This window comes from Mastacembelus armatus, chromosome 22, assembly GCF_900324485.2.
Source record: "Mastacembelus armatus chromosome 22, fMasArm1.2, whole genome shotgun sequence".
Lineage (NCBI taxonomy): Eukaryota > Metazoa > Chordata > Actinopteri > Synbranchiformes > Mastacembelidae > Mastacembelus > Mastacembelus armatus.
The window spans coordinates 1,521,393-1,542,311 of record NC_046654.1 but is presented as its reverse complement, the minus strand read 5'-3'; the positions used below and the strand labels follow the sequence as shown (position 1 = coordinate 1,542,311).

Genomic DNA, 20,919 nt, shown 5'->3' with positions numbered 1-20,919 from the left:
AAACCTTTTCCAGCTCTTAGGTACCATCTTAAAGGTCTCTAGGAGTCCTATAGGAGCAGCTGATTAGTGAATAAGACAATATACCCCCCCCCCCCCCCCCCTCCAGCCCCAGGGTTATTTGAGCTCCAGTCGTCTGGCTTCTGTTTACTAGGCCTTTGTAAACCTTGTCCTGGACTCCAGTTTGATCAGTCTGCTGTTTACTGCAGTCGGGAGTCGAATAAAAAATATTTATGAAACACAAATGGGTTTGTCACTTGGCTCGCTGCACACTGACGGGATGTAAACACAGATTAAACCAGGAGAACAAATGTATTGCGGAGCCAGACCAAAGCCTGCGAGAGCAGACGACAGGTCATGGAAATAAAGACGGAATAAAGGGAGTGGAGCAGGAAGAGACGCTGCCTTTAACGTGACCCCGTCAGAGGCGTAATGGTAACGATGATTTAAAGGCTTCAGGCTCCTGTGGCTCAGCAGCTGAAGTTTATCAGCTCGGATGGAAAAACAACATCTATAAAAACTCTGAGATTCACAAAGAATCGATAAATGGAAATGGGGGAAAAATGAAAACAGAAATACCTAAAAAATAAAAAAATACTGATAAACAACAAATCAGCTGATCGACTGACAGATTCTGATTGATGACACAAATGATTTCCCCTTTTAGAGGACGATCATGTGATGCTTTATTGATCATTATAAGGAAATTAGTGTTGTGCTCCTGGCCCTTCACAGGGGGTCAGAGGTCACCTTCAGCACACTGTCCGTCAGCCTGATGAGGCTGTTTTATCTCTAACTCAGCGTTTATATTTTTCCAGTTCTACAAATATGAACATCCATCCATCTTCTTCCACTTATCTAAGGCCGCGTCACAGGGGCAGTAGCCAAAGCAGGGATGAACATTTTTAGCTTTTTGTTGGTTGGACAGAAGATTTCTTTGTCATTTTAAGGAATAAACCAAGATTCCTGTGTGTTAATTGTCAGTCAGCATATGTTCCTTAAAACTGGTCCGTCCTGGTCCGTCCTGGTCCGTCCTGGACCGTCCTGGACTGTCCTGGCTCCCACAGTAAGTTAACCGCAGTGTTTGTCAATGAACCGAGGGCTGCTGGATCTGAGTCGCTCCAGTTGGCTAATGGCTGCAGCTAATACGGCGAATCTCTTCCATGGAAAGCCGACGTGCTCCGTGAATGGAGGAGCACCTTTGGGTGTTCTGGCTTCACTGGCACACGCCCTGTCTGTGCTTTTTAAGAATGGACGTGCTCCTGTCTCGTCAATGAATCATTGATGGTCGTCTGTGATTTGAATTATTCATCCCTCACTTTCTTTCACTTTTCTTTCTTTTCCTGAATGGACTCTTGCTCCATCCATTTATCCAGAAATCGCTGAACTCTGCACTTTGTCACGTTGAATGCACAACAATGTTTTCGACCCCTGCGGTTTTTCAGTTCGCAGTAGCTCTACCCACAAGCCATTAGTAAGAAGAAATGCCCCGCAGGCTAGCAGGCAGCACTCTCCTGTTCTCTAATAGCATGTCAGTGGCAGCTTTGCAGCTTTGGAAGGAAAAAATCAGAAGGGAGACAAAAAGCATCTCAACCAGCGACCGTTGAGCGCAGAATGGTCCCTTTCAGCCCGGCGGTCGAGGAGCAGACCGTTGCTCCGGCCCTGAAAAGGTTGTTGTGCTGGTTATTGAAAAAGGGGAGAGGCCTGGTGTCGGGGAGACTATGAAAGTGCAGGAGAAGGCCCGCTGACACTGCACCCATTGTGCCTTGTTTCGCAGCCTCGCTGAGGAGCTACACTGAGGCATTGTGCTGCTCCGACCTCCCCTCCCTCTCCCAGTGTCTCCTCCAGGCTGCTCCCACAGCTCCACTGGAGGGTTTTGCTCTTGTTGGTTCAGGCTCAGTTTTAGATCCTGAGTTTTTCTCTTCTTCTCCTCTTCTCTTCATTATTTCCTCTGTCCTGCAGCTTTTTGCTTTTCGCTGCCTTGTTCGCTTCCTCTTGTGTATTTTTTTTGGCTCATAGATCCTGTTTGGATTATTTACAGCTTGTTTTTACTGTTACTGGGCCTGCATGTTGTCGTCCTTTACTGTATTTCTGACACGGGTTTGATTATCTGGTCTGTGTGAGTATTGTTGAAACCCGACTTCCAGTGTTTCAGCGTTTTAGCTCGCCATCATGACAGAAACGCACAAACCTGGTTCCATGTTCTTTTAGCCTGCAGATGTGTCTGTGGGCTCCAGGCTCAAGCTGAATGGGCTGTTGTGGACAAGTCTGTGCAGACACTGCAGTGTTGGAGTCCACAGTCGGATCATTATAGAAAGTGACTGAGTCACGACTGGAGTCTGGGCCGTCGGTCTTGCAGAGAAAACCAGTAAAATGTGGCTGTGAGGACTGATTGTATAACGTGGGCTTCTACAGTTTACAGCTGTTGTCTCCTACAGATGTGACATGTTTCCTGAAAATGAACTGCTGGTCTCTGGTTTGGTTCAGGAGCAGCCCTGTGTGTGTGTGTGTGTGTGTGTGTGTGTGTGTGTGTGTGTGTGTGTGTGTGTGTGTGTGTGTGTGTGTGTGTGTGTGTGTGTGTGTGTGTGTGTGTGTGTGTGTGTGTGTGTGTGTGTGTGTGTGTGTGTGTGTGTGTGTGTTATTCCCAGTCACAGTGTGTTTTCTTTTATTACTGCTGAGACTAAATAAAGTCAGTTTGTTAAAATGCTCATTAATGTGTGAGGTGTCTCGTATTAAAGCTTCAGGTCCAGTCTGCCTTCTCTACCTCAGCACATCTTTCCTTCACCTTCTGCTTTTCCTGTCTCCTCTTCTTTCTCCTCCATTTCCTCCCACTTTCTTTTCCATCCTCCAAGTTTCTCTCTCTCTGCTTCATCCCACTTTTTAGCCCAGTTTATTTTCCCCTCATGTCCTCTATTTTCTCATCTCCTATCTAATCTTTGGTGTGCGTGCGTGCGTGCGTGCGTGCGTGCGTGTGTGTGTGTGTGTGTGCGCCTTCATCAGCATCAGCTCCAGGCCTGTTGTGTCACTCTGCACCATCAGGTCTGCTCTGGCTTTGGGCTTTTGTGGCTCACTAACAAGTTCTTTGTCTTTCTTGTGCTCTCTGTTGTTTTTTCCCTTCCCTGTTTTGTCTCTTTCATCTTCTCTCTTGATCTTTCCGCTGGTGTGTTTGCACTTTAGAGACACGGTGTAAATTTGCCTCCGTGCTCAGACACATTTGATGGCAGGACTAAAACTAAGCAGTGAAAATGGTGGTGAGAGAGTTTGGAGTAAACAGAAAGCAGCTGCAGCTGTTATCACTCTGACATCTTGTTAGGTTCAAAGGTCAGGGTGGATTTTTTTTTTTTTTAGTTTTCATCAAACCGATGCTTCAGGTTTTGGGGATTTTCCCATCATGCTTGTGTTCTGATCTGTTGCTGTTCCCTTCCACAGGCTTCTGTTACCTGCTGCTCACTGGACTGGACTTCCTCGATCGATACTTGTTTAGTGGAGTCATTTACTGCCATTTGGATAAAATCCTGCTCAGAACCTAATTGACTTTTACTTTACTGTTGCGGGAACATTTCTGGCTTCTCTCTGAAGAATTTTGGCCAATTGCATCGATTGTTAAAGTTGAAATCGAGACGTTTTTACTTTGGTTTATCGACAACCTAGGTTTATTCCTTTTGGCCACCCGGAGGGCTGAGCTGTAAACTAAACGCTGATTATCTCCTTATACGGTTTTTGTAGTGAAACCACTGCCTGTTTCTGTCTGTTCACGAGGAGCAAAGTCAACATTTAAAGTTCTTTCAGGTCCAGGTCCTGGTTTAAAGACGGACAAAAGTACCTTGTTCACCAGAGATCAGTGTCTTCATGTAGTCAATGTTTTTGTTTTCTGCAGCTTTAATGTTTCCTTGTGCATAATTATTGCTGGTTGACCTGTCCTCGAAGGGACCTTTATAGTCCTGAACAGGTGGAACGTCCAAAGAAAAGCATTATTCTGTCTGGTAGAACAGTTTTTTTTTCCATCAGCTTTCCTGGACTTGTGTCCTCGGTGAACTAATTCACGTCTTTTGCTGTCTGAGCATCAGATCGTCTTTGCTGCAGATTATGTTTGTCCTCAGTGTCTCTGCAGCTTGTCTGTTTCTCTCACGTCTTTTTTTTTTCCTCCTGTTATCTCATCTTTACGTCACTCCCATTGACCCTCCCTCCCTCCCTCCCTCTCCTGCTGTGTATTCCTGCTAACTCGGCCTTCAGAGGCCAGCGGGGCCCTGCTGTACTCACGGTCCTGGACAGTGTTTGGGTTCAGAGGACTCATTCACTTCTTTCTTTTTCCACCCCCCCTCCTTCTGTCTCTCCACCTCCTGCCAAACAGACCCTCCCTGTTCCCTCCATTCCTGCTGCAGGATGGAAAAGCAGTCTTCCAGAAATAGCCCAGATAATTGCCCTCCAGTGATATTTTTCCTCCTCTCAGTTCTCTTTGCTTTCTTTACTCCTTCGTCTGTGCTTTCCTGAATGTGCCTGATCCCAGAGCTTTATGGGGAAAGGAAAGAATTCCTGACTGCCTTGTTTTCCCTCAGAGGGATTGGAGCCAGGGAAACCATTCTGGTCTGTGTTGGTTTTCCTGAAATGTAAATCGGACCCGACGACTTGAGCCAGAGCTGGAGGAAATCTGGGCACCTCAGCAGTTTTCTGGCCAGATGTGGCTGCTGCCACGGCTTCTCTGAGGTCGAGATGGAGGGAGAAAAAGGAAGTAGTTTTCATGTTGTTTTTTTTTAGAGCAGGTGTCATGAGAAAGTCAAAAGGTCACCTGTGAGTTTAAAAACACAGAGGAAAATGTGGCCCCTCCGGTTAAAGCTGTGAAAGGGGAGGAAGGTGGGGTCGGACTCTGCAGTTTCAGGTCTTCCTGCCGTGCTCGCTCGATCGAACAGGATGTTTTTCGATCGTTAAACGACCAGCTGTGTTAGGGGAGGGTGTATAATTTGTCTGTGGTTTGCAGCCCCTCCCTGTAAGCCTCTGATCTCCCAGCACTCCACCTACCCTTCCCCCTGAAAACTGGGACCGGCGGAGGTTAGCGCCAGCCAGGCGGGCAGAGGGGGTCATGGGTGGTACCAGGCCCAAGCCTCCCACCTTCCGCCCTCCAATAATTATGTACAACAGTTAAGTTTTTAAAATGATCATCTACGGAGGTCAAGTTTATTTGCACAAGCCAAAACAGCAGGCGGACACAGTCAGAGAGCAGCTGTGAACATAGTGCAGCTTTTAAAAACCTGATGTTTCTCTTAGCAGTTGGTGGAAACCAAACACGGAGCAAAAACAGATGGAACGTTCTGCTTAGACTGAACAAACATGTCTCCAAATGATAGAACTTTATTCATTTTGCAGCTGCAGTGATATTGTGTCGCTGATGCAGCTTGTTGGATCGGCCACGAGATCCGATACACACAATACAGGTTGCACGCATTTGCATTTACGTGACTTTGTTCATGAATTTATCAGAGACGGAACATTAATTAGACGGTTTCTGGGCACGGTTTCAAAAAGCAGAGCAAAAGGAACATGAACTAACATCAGTGCATATAAGAGGATCCACTTTAAATGAATTGAACAGCAGTTACAGGACAGACATGTACAAACAAATTAGATCTTTACAAGTGATCTTTGTGATGGAGTCTGTGAGAAGCAGCAGACGCTGACATCGGAGGAGCCTGACTGAGCGATCGTTTCCTGATAAATCGATTTTCCTAAAAACTTTCTGCAGCCTGATTCAGATCTGATGATGCTGTGACATAACCATGGAAATACAACACATTTCACATACGTTTACATTCATGTCTTTAGGTTTCATCCAGAGAGATTTTCAGATATTTAATCCCTCCCAGACAAACCCATTTCTTGTGAAGCTCTGGGAAATAAGAGCACCTCTTTGATTCTGGACATCCGGCTCCGCTCGCAGCAGCGACAGCAGCTTTCCCTCTGCAGCCTCTTCATCCAAACAGCTTTCAACGGCCAAACCTTTGTTCTCCGGCGCCTCTCACACTGTAACTAATGGGACAGCCAGGCCTGGAATTTCGAGGGGAACTCTAAAACTGGGCCATTTGGAAAACATCCCAGTTTTTATCCACAGCTTAGCCACAGAAAAAAAGAATTAAAAAAAAAACAGTCCAGCCAGCAGCCAAAAATGTTGACACTAAAAGAGTCGATGCTATTGTGGTAGTTCGTGGCCTCACAGGGCAGAGTGGCTTAGCAGCTGAAGAGTTTTCCCCCGGAGCCACAAGAAGAGACGCCTTAACGCTGAGATGCTGCCTCTTTTGTCCCTTTTTTATCTGCACTCTCAAGTTGGTCTCCACTCTTTTAAAACCCGAGATCATATATTAGTTTCATTTTTATATTTAGTTCCCCTTCCCCGCTAAGTTTTATTGACACCATCCCCCCCAGCTTTTTCCAGTTGTCAGCCAGTGGCTAAACGGCCTCCCTCAATCGCCTTTTCAGCTCAGGCTTAGTCTCATTGGCAGTAAGCTGATTAGGAACGAGCTGCTAAGCCCGGCAGAGACTGATAGCCTAACGGAGAGAGTCGCAGCGTAGTGGAAGAGCGAGACAGACGACAGGGAGGAAGCTGGTGAGAGGATAGAAAGTGAGACAGGTTAGGAGATTAATAGATGTGCAGTTTAGTGTGGTGACGTCAGTGAGGTAAATATACACTGGAGAGAGGCTGAAGGGAGTGGCAGTCTTTTCTACATCGGCCTCTTGTAGAAGACAGATCTTGTTTTTGAGCAATGTGAAAAGTTCTCCCACTTGGTGAGCCTGGCCCGTTGGACCTCTGAAGTCCTGTTTGTTTGACTAGCGTGAGCGTCGACATCAGTCTGACGGCTTCTCCGCCAATTCCAGATGTTGATCTGTCAGTGAGAGAGAGAGCTCCGATTGGGTCAGTGTAGTCTCCATCACACCTGTTTAAAGTGGCTTCACCTTAATTTTCCTTCCTCAACCAAAGACCAAGTCCTGCCAACAGCAGCTTCTTCTCAGACATGTTCTGGACTAGAAGCAGCTAGAAACCGTCTGTAGTGTGAAAATGGTCACAAACGCTGCTTTGGTTACTCTTTGTATATCTGCAGTATAGGTCTTCCACTGTCCCTTTTTCAATGACCAATACAGACTACTGCCCCCTGCTGGTGTGGAGAGGTGTTTCCTCTCACCAGGCGCAGAACGTACGAGCTGGTTGGCCGTCAGCTGGAGTCTGTGTGGTGTGTTCATGGGACAGCTTGCGGTCCAGGTGAAGGCAGCATTGGGTGATGCACGTGATCAGACGCCGCGCTGTGTAACGCCTGTAAAAACTTTATTCAAAGCCGAAGTGGCAGCAGGACAAACCAGCTGCAGATTGGTTTGTCCAGTCATCTCTCACAAATGTTGCTGTGATTTATTAAAAATAATTTTTACTCTTAACAAGTGATGCCCAGTGACAGCCTGTCCATCCTGCAGCCGCCCTCAGTGTTGTTCTTTAGTGTGATGAGTTTCTTTGGTTGATATTTCTGAATTTGCTTCTATAAAGTAGTTAAATCCTAAATCAAACAAAGTGAATTTAACAAGATTCCTATTTGAAAGACTTAAAAAAAACACAGGCAGGTTCACTGGTTTCTTTCTTTAACTTGTGTTTTTGGAAAAGACGCGGAGCAGCTTTAATCTGAAAACAACACGCAGAGTTGTGGGCCGACTCTCATCATTCAAATATGTCGAGATGAAACATGTTATTGATCACAGCGGAGGTTGTCAGTCTCGTTCTCAGAATTAAAAGATGAAGCATGACAGGATAGAAAAGCAGCAGTAAACACGAGTCCTGAGAAGTTAAGACGAGCAGAGTTTACAAATAAACTGCAGTTAAAAAAACAACAAAACATTTTTAGGGCGACTATAATAATATAATATAATAATCGATGATTTATAAAACACTAATATAAGGATATTTTTAGTGTTTATTAAATTTAACTTCTGACACTTCCTGTACTGCTTTGTAAATATAATATTTAATCATTGGTTCATGATACGTGAACAAAACTTAAAATTTAATAACAATATACAAATCATTCACAGACATAGTTAAAACTTATTATATACAATAATTTTGAATGTTTAATTTCTTAGAATAATGTCGATAAATGTCTTAAACACTTAAAAATGGCCATTAAAACCATTTGATTTCATATTTTTCTTGTTGGAGATATTTTAGAGGGGAGAGGACAGAAAGAGAAAAGCTGAGGCAGGAGGAGTCGAGCTGAAGTGGAAATACTCAGGGATAAACAGAAGGAGCTGAAACATTGACCTTTTCAGAGAGATTACAGGAAAACGACGCGGAACAATCGCAGCACTCGGTTACTGATGCAGCAGCCTGCACTACCGAGGAGAGGCCATGATTAAAATGTCCAGTAACAGCCGAGCTGCAGCGGCAGTGTAACAGTAATCTGTCAAACCACGGTAATTCTGTGTGAGGAGGAGACCAGAGGGAGGTTCAGTCTGACCAGAATAGAAGGAGGAGATATGATTCAGCTCCTTTTGGACGGAGCAGCTTCGCCTGCAGTGAAAGATTTCTGCTCTTGATGGATGAAGTTTTGTAAAAACATTTAAAAAATCTCAGAAAATCTGAACAGAAATTACCTGAAAAGATGATTTTCCCTACAGAATCAGGACATGGTTGTTGGGGGAACTAAATCTAAATATGGCCCCATCATTTACCCCAGGGTGTGATCTATAGATGTGTCGCACAGCGAGGCCTCACTGGGTGTCGGGAGCCACTCCCTGCTGCTGTAAAGCGTCACCATGGAGACAGAGGGCTGCCGAAAAGTCTGCCGCCGGCATCGCTGTTGGCGGCCGTTTGACCTCTGACCTCCTGGAGTGGCTCCAAGCTCTCCTGGTGAGCTCAGATTAATCACCGTCGCGCTGAAGCGTCTGTCGTGATGCAAGATAGATTGTAAAATGAGTTTCACTTGATGTTGGTGCATCCAGAGGTCAAATTAGATTTTTAGATTTTATTTTCACAATTTGACTTAAATCTGAGTAAAACAAATCAAAACACAAACAAATCTTGGTTAATTAGCTCAAACAGGGACTCTCTGAATTAATTTCATATAATAAAAACTCTTGGTGACTGTTACAGTGATTAATCATCATTTTTCAAGCAAACAAGCAAAACTTTTTCTCTTCCCAGCATCTTAGAGATAAATCTTCTTCCTGCCTGTAATTCCTGTTAAATTAAATCAGGGCAATGCAGTTATCACAAAGTAAAACCAATAAAAACCGTCAGAGCATGAACCACAGAGGAGTTAATGAGCTCAGTGATATAAAGTTTCCCCCAGTCCAGTTTGTTTCTGCGCTTCAGGTAAAAGCTGCACTTCCTGTCTCACAGCCACTGCAGAGACTAAGCTGAGATCAATGCGAAGAGGTGACCTGACCGACGGAGAGCAGGAGAAGCTCCTCTGCCTTTTTAGAAAGTCATTAACACATTCACCATGTTCACAGGAGAATACAATACATGTATTGTGTCCCCTCTAACCCCCAGGAAAGGGCAAAGGCAGTAAAACTAGCACTGTAACTAATCATTATTTTTACTATCAACTAGTTGGTTACTTGTTTGCTGTATAAAATATGGTGACACCTGATTTTGACTGAACATCGTTAAAGATGAAGGGAACCAGGAAAAGAAGCTGGAGGCAGAAAATTATTTGTATTTCTAATGAATTTTCTGCAGCTCAAAGTAAAATGAAGCTTTGAGAGAAGTTTAAATGAAACGATTTATCAGTGATGGAAACCAGTCTGTGATGGTCTGGTGCGTTAAAAGTCGGACCCCGGGTTTGGAAGTGCAGCTGAGCTTCTCTGAAGGACGGTCTGGTTGCCATGGTACCTGAGCATATGGAGGTGTTGAGTTTGTCCCCGCTCTGTATCCACCTGGTTTTCAACAGCAGCACTTCACTGATGCTTGTGGGAAGTGCTGGTCCTGGTTGCTGCTGTTGCTATGCTGCTGGGGAGAACCGGTCTGTGGTCTAAGCTGATGGTGGTTTCAAAATTCATCGTGGACCAGACACTGAGCTGAATTCTGAACATGGCAGATTCTTACCTTTTGGCTGTTGTGTGGTGCTGCAGGGATGTGGTCCCGTTGACCCACAGCAGCATCGGCGAAGGTCCAGCTCAGGGCTCGGTGCAGGCCGGTCAGCTTCCTCCTCACCCAAGTAAAACCACTGTTCTCTACTTTAGTGTGCACATGGGGGGAGTAGGGCTGAAGCAGGAAAGGACCAAACACAAACTGAAACTGAGGTCGTGGCTAAACTGTAGAAATTTATTTTCAAGATTCCCCTCAGCTGCCTCAGTGTCCACATACTTCTGGCCATGTAGTTCATTTAAATGGCTGGACTGTTTTTTCATCATGATCCATTTTTGATTCACATTTTCATCTTCAGTCTTGTTGTTGCACATTAACAGTCTGACGTTGGTGACGACGCCTTAGTGTGTCAGATGTTTTATTATGGTCTGCAGGTTTATATGTGTCGTATAAAACCATCCAGTGTTCACTCGTAATGTTCTTTAAAGACAGAGAGCCTGAAAAACACTGAAGCCTTTTTTCTAATTAGGACTTAAAAAGCTGGAAACATCAAAGTCTGATTAGTTCTAGTCCCTTGTTTGTGCTTTTTATTTTTAAATGCTCTTTTACTTCTTGAGCTGTGTTTCTCTTAATTTCGGGGCTGATTCAGGGAGCTGCTGCTCTGTTGGACTTATTTCCTTTCTTTCTTTGGCATTTTGCTGGTGACTGTTAAAGGGCGATTTCGCTGCACCAGCGGCACCATCGCAGTCGGAGAGTTGGCAGCCACATGTGAGAAGAAATGTAGATGTTTGAAATGTAGGCATCATGTAATTTAAGCACTGAGGTGTGTCTAAGATCTTCATTTTCTAGTTTATTTTAGAAAATCAAGTGTGACTTTGTCGCCACAAGGTCTGGCTTTATAGTGTGTGTGTGTGCGTGTGCGTGTGTGTGTGTGTGTGTGTGTGTGATGATACTCCCTTGATTTCGTTGGCTTTGATCTGCGTGTAGATGTGTGTTATTAGTATGTGATCCCTCCCTGTTGGTGTGATCAGCAGTGTGTAGCACCGTGATCCTCCCCCTGGTCACGCCATAGCCCTCTGGCGACACACACACACACACACACACACACACACCTCCTCCTTACAACACACTGGTGTTTCAGAGAAGACTACGTTGTTTCAAACACGTTTCCCTCCATCAGAAAGCTGCACTGCAGATTGTTCCTGTCGCAGTAACTCACATTAGTGTGTGTGTGTGTTTAGCGCACAGCCACCCATCTCAGTGAATGGATAATCTGTTCACAAGGTCCAGTCATGGTCCCCAAAATATCTGCGAAGGACAAACACGACTGAGCTGACCCAGAAATCCATCTGGAGAAATGTCACAGCTCTCATCAAAAGGCCACAGATGGGTTAGTGGGTTATTAAATACACCACTGTGTGTGTGTGTGTGTGTGTGTGTGTGTGTGTGTGTGTGTGTGTGTGTGTGTGTGTGTGTGTGTGTGTGTGTGTGTGTGTGTGTGTGTGTGTGTGTGTGTGTGTGTGTGTGCGTGTGTACCAATGAAGGGATGGAAATCCCCCAAATGAAAGGGGCTGTACCAGCAACACTGAAGTGACACTGTAGTTGAAATGAAAGGCCGTGACAATGGATTTTCTCCGTCAGCTTCTCGTTAGCAGCAGAGACGCATGAAGACGCATGGTGGACGTGTAGTGAAGCTGTCACATGACACAGATCTGTGGCGGTTTCTGTTGGTGATCCTACGTGATGTCAGATAACCCCCCACCCCCCACTTATGAGAATTTATTTAATCAGGTCTGTCTCCTCTGGTTTTCAGCAGAGACCTGTGAACCACTTGGGCAGCAGACAAAACACTAACCAGGCCCAGTTTCCTCCCACTCCTGACATGACGCTGGACTTTCATTAGTGAGGACTCACAGCTCTGTTCAATTATAAAACCACACTGCAGAGCTCCTTTCACCCCGAAGGGCCCGACTGTGGCCACCTGTTGCTTTGGTTTTAATCTGGTGTAGACGGATCCAGGCTTCAGGTTTCTGTTCTTCCATTGTCTCATTTAAACCAGCAGAGTTACAGCTAACCCCAAATATTGTTAGTCAGTAACCAGGAGTGTGGGAAGACGAGCGGTGGAGGATTTCTGTCCTGCAGGATGACACGCTGCACCATGTCAGCATCGGTTTTTATTTCGTGGTCCAGCGTCTGGAAAAAGACAAATTTGACCAAGACGAGACAAATCTTACTGGTTACACACAGTAACAACAGTGATGCTCTTATCAAACATCAATCAAATGTGTGTGTTTGCACATTAAAGTCTCCTCTAGACAGTTTTTCAGTTCAGCAGAGAGATGCCCCTCCCTGCTGGCACACTGGGCTAGGTTAGTAGTAGTGGTAGTAATAGTACTCTCAGTAGTAGTGATAGTAGTAGTCACAGTAATAGTAATAGTAGTCACAGTAGTAGTGGTAGTAATAGTAGTCACAGTAGTAGTGATAGTAGTAATAGTCAGTAATAGTAGTCACAGTAGTAGTGATAGTAGTAGTCGTAAAAGTTGTCGTCGTAGTAGTAATAGTAGTCACAGTAGTAGTGATAGTAGTAGTAATAATAGTCAAAGTAGTAGTGATAGTAGTCAGTAGTAGTGATAGTAGTAATAGTAGTCAGTAGTAGTGATAGTAGTCAGTAGTAGTCACAGTAGTAGTGATAGTAGTCAGTAGTAGTCACAGTAGTAGTGATAGTAGTAGTAGTGATAGTAGTAGTAATAGTAGTCACAGTTGTAGTGATAGTAGTAGTAGTAGTAGTGATAGTAGTCACAGTAGTAGCGATAGTAGTAGTAATAATAGTAAGTAGTAGTGATAGTAGTAGTAGTAGTAATAATAGTCACACTAGTAGTGATAGTAGTCACAGTAGTAGTGATAGTAGTAGTAGTAATAGTAGTCACAGTAGTAGTGATAGTAATAATAGTCACAGTAGTAGTGATAGTAGTAGTAATAGTAGTCACAGTAGTAGTGATAGTAATAGTAGTCACAGTAGTAGTGATAGTAGTAGTAGTAATAGTAGTCACAGTAGTAGTGATAGTAGTAGTAATAGTAGTCACAGTAGTAGTGATAGTAGTAGTAATAGTAGTCACAGTAGTAGTGATAGTAGTAGTAGTGATAGTAGTAGTAGTAGTAGTGATAGTAGTAGTAATAATAGTCACAGTAGTAGTGATAGTAGTCACAGTAGTAGTGATAGTAGTAGTAGTAATAGTAGTCAAGTAGTAGTGATAGTAATAGTAGTCAAGTAGTAGTGATAGTAATAGTAGTCACAGTAGTATTGATAGTAGTAGTAGTAATAGTAGTCACAGTAGTAGTGGTAGTAATAGTAGTCACAGTAGTAGTGATAGTAATAGTAGTCACAGTAGTAGTGATAGTAGTAGTAATAGTAGTCACAGTAGTAGTGATAGTAGTAGTAATAGTAGTCACAGTAGTAGTGATAGTAGTAGTAGTAGTAGTAGTGATAGTAGTAGTAATAGTAGTCACAGTAGTAGTGATAGTAGTAGTAATAGTAGTCACAGTAGTAGTGGTAGTAATAGTAGTCACAGTAGTAGTGATAGTAGTAATAATAGTAGTCACAGTAGTAGTGATAGTAGTAATAGTAGTCACAGTAATAGTGATAGTAGTAGTAATAGTAGTCACAGTAGTAGTGATAGTAGTAGTAGTAGTAGTGATAGTAGTAGTAATAATAGTCACACTAGTAGTGATAGTAGTCACACTAGTAGTGATAGTAGTCACAGTAGTAGTGATAGTAGTAGTAATAGTAGTCACAGTAGTAGTGATAGTAGTAGTAATAGTAGTCACAGTAGTAGTGATAGTAGTAGTAATAGTAGTCACAGTAGTAGTGATAGTAGTAGTAGTAGTGATAGTAGTAGTAATAATAGTCACACTAGTAGTGATAGTAGTCACAGTAGTAGTGGTAGTAATAGTAGTCACAGTAGTAGTGATAGTAATAATAGTAGTCACAGTAGTAGTGATAGTAGTAATAATAGTAGTCACAGTAGTAGTGATAGTAGTAGTAATAGTAGTCACAGTAGTAGTGATAGTAGTAGTAGTAGTGATAGTAGTAGTAATAATAGTCACAGTAGTAGTGATAGTAGTCACAGTAGTAGTGATAGTAGTAGTAGTAATAGTAGTCACAGTAGTAGTGATAGTAATAGTAGTCACAGTAGTAGTGATAGTAGTAGTAATAGTAGTCACAGTAGTAGTGATAGTAGTAGTAATAGTAGCCTATAGTAATATTGGTGCTAACAAGAGCCACAACATGATACAGACAAACTAAATACATGAACACAATCCGTCTGGTTGTTGGATTTAGCTACAGTTGGTCTGAGCACAGGCCCCTGATGTTTTGACAGGTGGTTGTAGTTTTTGATATTAACTTTTCCAGCTGATGGAAACTGAGGTCAAGCTTTGACCCCTGACAGTGTTTTAATGTGATCTGATTCTTCAGTAGGTGAATTAAGTGTGTGTGTGTGTGTTGAATGGGGTCAGTGCTGGATGGACCAGCCAGAGGAGAAGAAAACACAATCAGTTCTTTTGGCTGAATCTGCGTCTCCCTGTGCCAAGCTGCATCATACTAGCCCACAATGCACTGCAGCCTGAATGGACACAGCTCTGCACAAATGACTGTGAGAGACTGTGTGTGTGTGTTGCTGTGAGTGGGGTTTTTGTGATTACTCCTCATTTAATTGTGCTGAAGGAAGAAGGCTGTGTGTGTGTGTGTGTGTGTGTGTGTGTGTGTGTGTGTGTGTGTGTGTGTGTGTGTGTGTGTGTGTGTGTGTGTGTGTGTGTGTGTGTGTGTGTGTGTGTGTGTGTGTGTGTGTGTGTGTGTGTGTGTGTGTGTGTGTGTGTGTGTGTGTTCCTATGAGGATCCAGTTCCCAGCTGGAAAATCAAGTTGGAAGCTCAGATTTTCATCATTTATTTACATCCAAGATCACAGAACAAGTTTTTTGGGGTTTTTTTTTCAGCCCCAGTCTGCAGATGATTGGTTCAAGCTAATTGTGTCATTGATTGGATCATTGGTTCGTCAGTTTAATTATGCACAGCTGAAAGACAGAAGTAGTTGAAACAAGCAGTCTGCAGCGACCTCGTACAAACTTCTCACCTCGACGCTAACGAGCGGCAGCACAACTAAACGCCACAAACGCACAGATCTGTCAAATGACAACAGGCTAATAGAAAACAAAACGGGCTTTAATGCAGGAAATGAATCATGGGGTGAAAGTGATAACGAGACAGAGGACATGTGTGTTAATGAGTGTGTGTTTTCACGTCATTAGAAAAAAGGCTCCAAATGCTTTGGGAGTAAATATTGGTAATTCTGCACGAGAGGATGATCAGTTTCAGTTTTGGCTCATTTTCAAATGTAAATTAAATGTTAAGAGCTGAGGCACAGCCTTGTTATAGTCTCTGTGATGAAATGCTACTGTTAGCATGTTAGCATTCTCACATTGACAACGCTAACATGTTTAGCAGATATAATGTCCACCCTCATAGCAAAGTCGGTTAGCATTCTAATATTTTGCTAATTAATGGTGTTGGACATCAAGTTGCAGGTATTTCTGGGATGAGCCAATGTCAGAGCTGCTAGTTTGATCATAGTTCTTCTGCAAAGATCTTTCAAAATGAATATTTCATGTAAATCCATGTCATTTTCTCTCTAGTGATGCTGAGGACCCAGAAATTGATTCAGCTGAAGTTAATGAAGTCGATGGGTCATGTCTCTTATTTAAGAGAATTATTATTGTGACTTAGAGAGCTGGGATAGGCTCCAGCAGATCCCCGTGACCCTGGCTTTCAGGAAAAAGCGGGTATAGAACATGGATGGATGGATTATAGTGACTTTTCCAGCAGTTTATCTCTAGTCAGTGTTTGGTTTGTCCATTCTGGGCTACTGTAGTAACATGGCAGCCTCTGTGAAGGGGGACCCGCCCCCTGTGGAGATATATGAGACTCAATGATTCTTATTTTCACACACGAATAAAAACATAACACATTTAATTTTTCTTTAACAGGAACATGCACTTTAAAGGGATAGTTCAACATTTTGGGTTTTGCTGTACTAGATTCTTGACTATTGGTCCTGTTATGTACAGAGTCAGTGCATGAAGGTGAATTTGATCGTGTTTTGATTATTGATTCACATGTAATTGGAGTTACATGCAGGTCAATGATCCTTTAATAGGATTTTGGATGTGGTCTTCGATTTCCTTCTGTCCTTTTTTCTTTTGCTCACTTAAACAACCCTCATTTCTGACTTCACTTCCTCTTTCCTTCCTTACTCTCATCCTATTTCCTCATTTGCTTCCTTTCTGTTTTGCATCCTCTGCTTCTCTCCTCACTTTCCTCCTCACCCCCTCCCTTTCTGCCTGTTGCCTCCCTACACCTCATCCTCCCCCCCCTCCCTCCGGCGTCGAGGTCAGGGCCCGGGGGAGCGAGTCTAGTCTAGCACATGTACGGGGCCCTGAATAGTTCGCTCAGCAGGGAGCGACTCTGTAGCCTGGCAGGGATTTTCTAATGAGCTTTGAGGAAGACGGGGGTAGTGTTGGGTGTGAAGATGCCACATCGGCTGTTACCGGCCCTCCCCCTCTTTCCTCTGGTTAAAGCAGATTAATTAAAAGCTCACTTGCACTCTCTCTTATCAGTGAGTGCGGAGCTGTTACTGTAAGCCTCCAGGGAGGGCTCAGCGCCGGGGCTGCTGGGCAGGAAAGGGGGCGGGGAGCCTCCGGGAACTATGCTAATTCCGGACGGTGGGACGGCTGCTTAGGAATTACCGCCGGTGGGACGTTCTTGCTGATTATCTCTGCGACTGTCGAGGAAGAGATTGTGCTCACAGTCGGTCTGTCTGCCTGTCACTCACAGCTCGCTCTCATTTCACTTTCACACCATTTTTTTTTTTTTTCTGTCGCCTGAAGCCGAAGGAGACCAGCCGTGGTGATCTTAATGAATTCCTCAGCCCACATTGTGCCTCCACTAAGTCCTTCAATATACAGCATAATGAATATATGTCATTTCTGAATGTGCAGATGTGCTTTTATTATTCTTCCCGTCCTGCATTGTGAACAATGGGCAAGTCAGGAATCAGCACCATTGTCTTCAGCAACACTTATTAATACGAGAACAATCAATGATTATGTTTTACAAGTTTTCTTCCAGCAGCTTGTCCTGATCAGTTTTACTGCGACTCTTTTAAGGGACTGTCTGAAAATTAATGGGCACCAAAGACCTTTATATTCTTACTTTTGTGTGAGTTAACCTGTCAAAATAAATTGGAAAAGGAAATCTTTAAAGTTCTTTTCATCAGGTGCCACAGTGAAGCTGATATTTCTGTTTTCGAATAAAATTCCTTGACTGTTGAAGTGAAGACATTCCTGCTCCCCTCAGGGTTTTTCTAGCGCTGTCATGAATTCAATCTGTTCTCAAATATCTGCACACTGCCAGCATGCAGGTAACCACAGTGCTGAATATCTGCGTTAACAGCTCGGTGCACTGGAGCACACGGTGCTGGTGTCAAATCCAGTTTGTACGGCGTTTGTAGCTGCTGTGAATCCAGTTTAAATGTGAGGATAATGGTTTTGTCTGTGGCCTGGAAGACGTCCATCCTGTTGTGGTGGTTGGTGAACAAATGCTGACATTAGTTGGAGAGCAGGAGGAGCGTGAGAAAGGTGTGATGGGTGGATTATCGTGTTTAAACGTTTAGAGAGGAGGAGGTTGTTGTTTCTGAAGTAGTTCGATGTCCGACAAGCGGTTCTGATGCAGTCCTCTGCTGCTTTAGGATGAGACCGTGTTGCAGGTCTTGATTAAACAAAAGGTCTGGACCCTGATCGTTCTCATTCAGTTTTCCTGTGTGTACCTTTATGATGAATCCACCACTAAAGTCAGATTGATCAGATCAGTGAAGATAGAAATGTCTTTATAGGAAGAAACTGCAGCCCATAGTTTGTGTTGATAATATCAGTAACAATACAGGCCTATAAAATCCAGTATCGCCCAGGTTGACCTTTTCAAAGGCCACTTGGACTTATATTAAAAATTCATTTCAGTACGTTCATTATTACAGGATTTCATTGTTGACACAGTACATCCAAAGAATTTCATTAAGACTGTGAGACTCTGCAGTTCAGTGTCATCCTCTGTCACATCGTTCTCGCTCTGTGAATCAGGCTCCAGGCAACAAACTCAAACAGCAGAAAATGGAAATGAAGGACAAGAAACTGGTGTAAATGAGAAGAAGAAGAAGAGGAAGAGGAAGTGTCCTCGGTGCTGGCAACAAGGAAATGTGATCTCAGAGTGAAAGATTTTATCATCAGTCTGGAAATTAAGATCATTACTTTTGGGCTTCGAGAGGTTTATAAAATGTAATTTTTCCATGGACTCACTGGAATTTCAGACGTTCACTTCCTCATTGTCCTCGCCTGAGTTTGTAGTGTCACAGTGAGAGCAGCTGAGTAAAAACGTATCTTAGCAGATGTTGAACCTTTTTGGCTTTTTTTTAGCAGTTGAATAGAAATGAGACGTTTTTGATGGTGAGATCATTATTCTCATTTCTCCTGCATCACATGTAGTTTTTCAGTGAACATCCAGAGGAAGGGTTAGATCCAGCAGAATGTGCCATCAGTGTGTGAGAGGGTGAATGATTGTATGGCACCATCAGTGTGAGTCTGTGAATGGGTGAATAGTGTAAATGTGTAGAAAAGTGCTGTTTGTATTGGCCTAATGCTGCTGCAGCTTATGGACTATTCTACCAAATATTTCAGCAATTACTGAGTAATCAGATAAAATAGTCTTTAGTATTTTTAAACAATAGTACTATTGTGTAGTACCTGCCAAGAAGCGACAGGTTACCTTGAGATGACGTTACCCTGTGAGCCGGTCTGGTTCACAGCTGGAGGCTGTAAGAGTCAGTTTATTTGGTCCATTGCTTCCTTGCACTTTAATGAATTATTAATTTAGTTCACTACTTCCTTTCCAGCCAGATGCTTTCTGCCCAGATGTTGACGCATTGACGATGTGCTGTTGTGATTTGTCAGTTCTACTTTACAATATACACACACACACACACCGTGTTGTCATCTTTTTTAAGTTAGGAATGATCCCAAACTTTGGACATTTTCTGCCTTTAAGGACGGTTCCTCACTCTTTGATACTGAAATGTGTTGTGCAACGGTGATTATGGTCCGTGTGGAACAACGATCCCTAGGGGAGGAGGATTTTTTGTAATGGAATTCGTCGACTTCCTCGAGGATTCGTTGCAGCCCTAAAACCTGCTTCGACCAAGAAGCACCAACATCAACATTCACCTTTTTAATGACGGAGACATAAAGCTGCAGAGCAGCTACAGGTTTGGTTTTTAACCAAACTGAGCTGCACACACACACTGGGTCTTCAGAAACTCATATACTGCAGTTTTGATGTTGCTTATATTCATTTAGTGAAGGATATGATAGAAACAATATACACAGTGTGTTCCCTGAGCTTTAAAGGTGCTGACTGGTTTTGTTTTGACCTGTCAGCTCCAGCTTCATGCTAAACTCAGCTAAAGGCCTCCTGCTGCGAGCTCCACACTCAACACGCAGGCTGAGGAGTAAAAAAGCTGATGTTGTGTGTTCATGTGTGTAAGTGTGGTGCTGATGTTGTGTTGCTGTTTTGTGTTTGCAGGTTGCAGCAGTTCATCACCGGACAGCCCAGGAAGAAGCTCGCTGTGGAGCAGGTGAGCTGCTCTTCATCTTCACCACGTCTGCTCCTCGTCTGCATCACTCACTCACTCAGAGCAACACACACACACACACACACACACACACACACACGTCAGGCACCCAGTCAATCACTGGGACAGATAACGTCCCTTCACCTTTTCCTCTGACACTCACTCAGTCATTCATTCACTGTTACAGGCTTTTATCTTCACTGTCCTCGCTCTCTTTAACACACACACACACACACACTCTCTCTCTCTTGTCATGGCTGTTATTTACCAGAAACACTGTTTTTAAAGCAGCTCCCAAAAAGTAGTTTCTAAAAAAAAAACTATGGAGAAGTGGAAGCAGCTCAGACGTGATGAAACACTCAGTTGTAGGTGATAGTAAAAAAGAAAAGTCACCACCTGGATTTCACTAAGAAAATAGTTAAGAGCTTTTCACTGGATAATTACTGCAGTGATTAATCTGTTTCCCCTGGCAACAGGTTGTTTAACCCACTGATGCGGCTTCTCATTACTTAAACAACAGAAGACAGATCCTGTGGTGGTTTCACAAGGGTCAGATTATTGATCTGCATCACACGGAGGAGACAAAGAGATTGATGAAACAGCTAAATCTGGGTTAGGAACTGTCCAATGCATTATTAAAAGGTGGAAGGACGGTGGTGAAGCATCATCTTCCAGGAGGAAATGTGCTCGGAAAAAAATACCAGATCTTGGTGAGAAATTGATGTAACTGGGCGGAAGGAGAACCAAGGTTTCTCTGGTTGTTGTCTTCCTGAACTGTTCCTCAGATGAAGACAGGAGGAGACAGGTCATGGGTTTGGGACTATTTTCAGTGGTGGATGAATCCACATTTGGTCTGTGATGAGTATCAGGGGCAGCAGGACGGTGTTTGTGGGACTTAGTGTCTGTTTGTGGTGTTGAGGACTGAATCCTGGAGGGTTTCTAGTAACTTTCCGACAGCAGCGGAGCCTAAAGGAAGAAGATATTTCAGTCTTTGTCTTCAGATTTGTCAGCAGCATGAAAATTGTAAATTCTTGCCTCGTCTCTCTGACGCGTCACAGACTGTCAGTGTCTCCTGGTCGGCCGTTCGCTGCTGATTGCTGAGACGTCCTGCAGAGCAGACTGGGCTGAATA

General features: G+C 43.6%; 1 protein-coding gene across 2 annotated transcripts in view; it reads left to right on the top strand.

The window, feature by feature from the left end:
- brf1a (BRF1 general transcription factor IIIB subunit a) overlaps positions 1-20,919 on the top strand; it is an 80,770-nt gene that overhangs the window by 48,363 nt on the left and 11,488 nt on the right. For both annotated transcript variants that reach the window (XM_026301121.1, XM_026301130.1), the window contains one exon: positions 19,740-19,791. In XM_026301121.1, the coding sequence (XP_026156906.1) occupies positions 19,740-19,791 (52 nt within the window). The remainder of the gene's footprint in view (positions 1-19,739; positions 19,792-20,919) is intronic.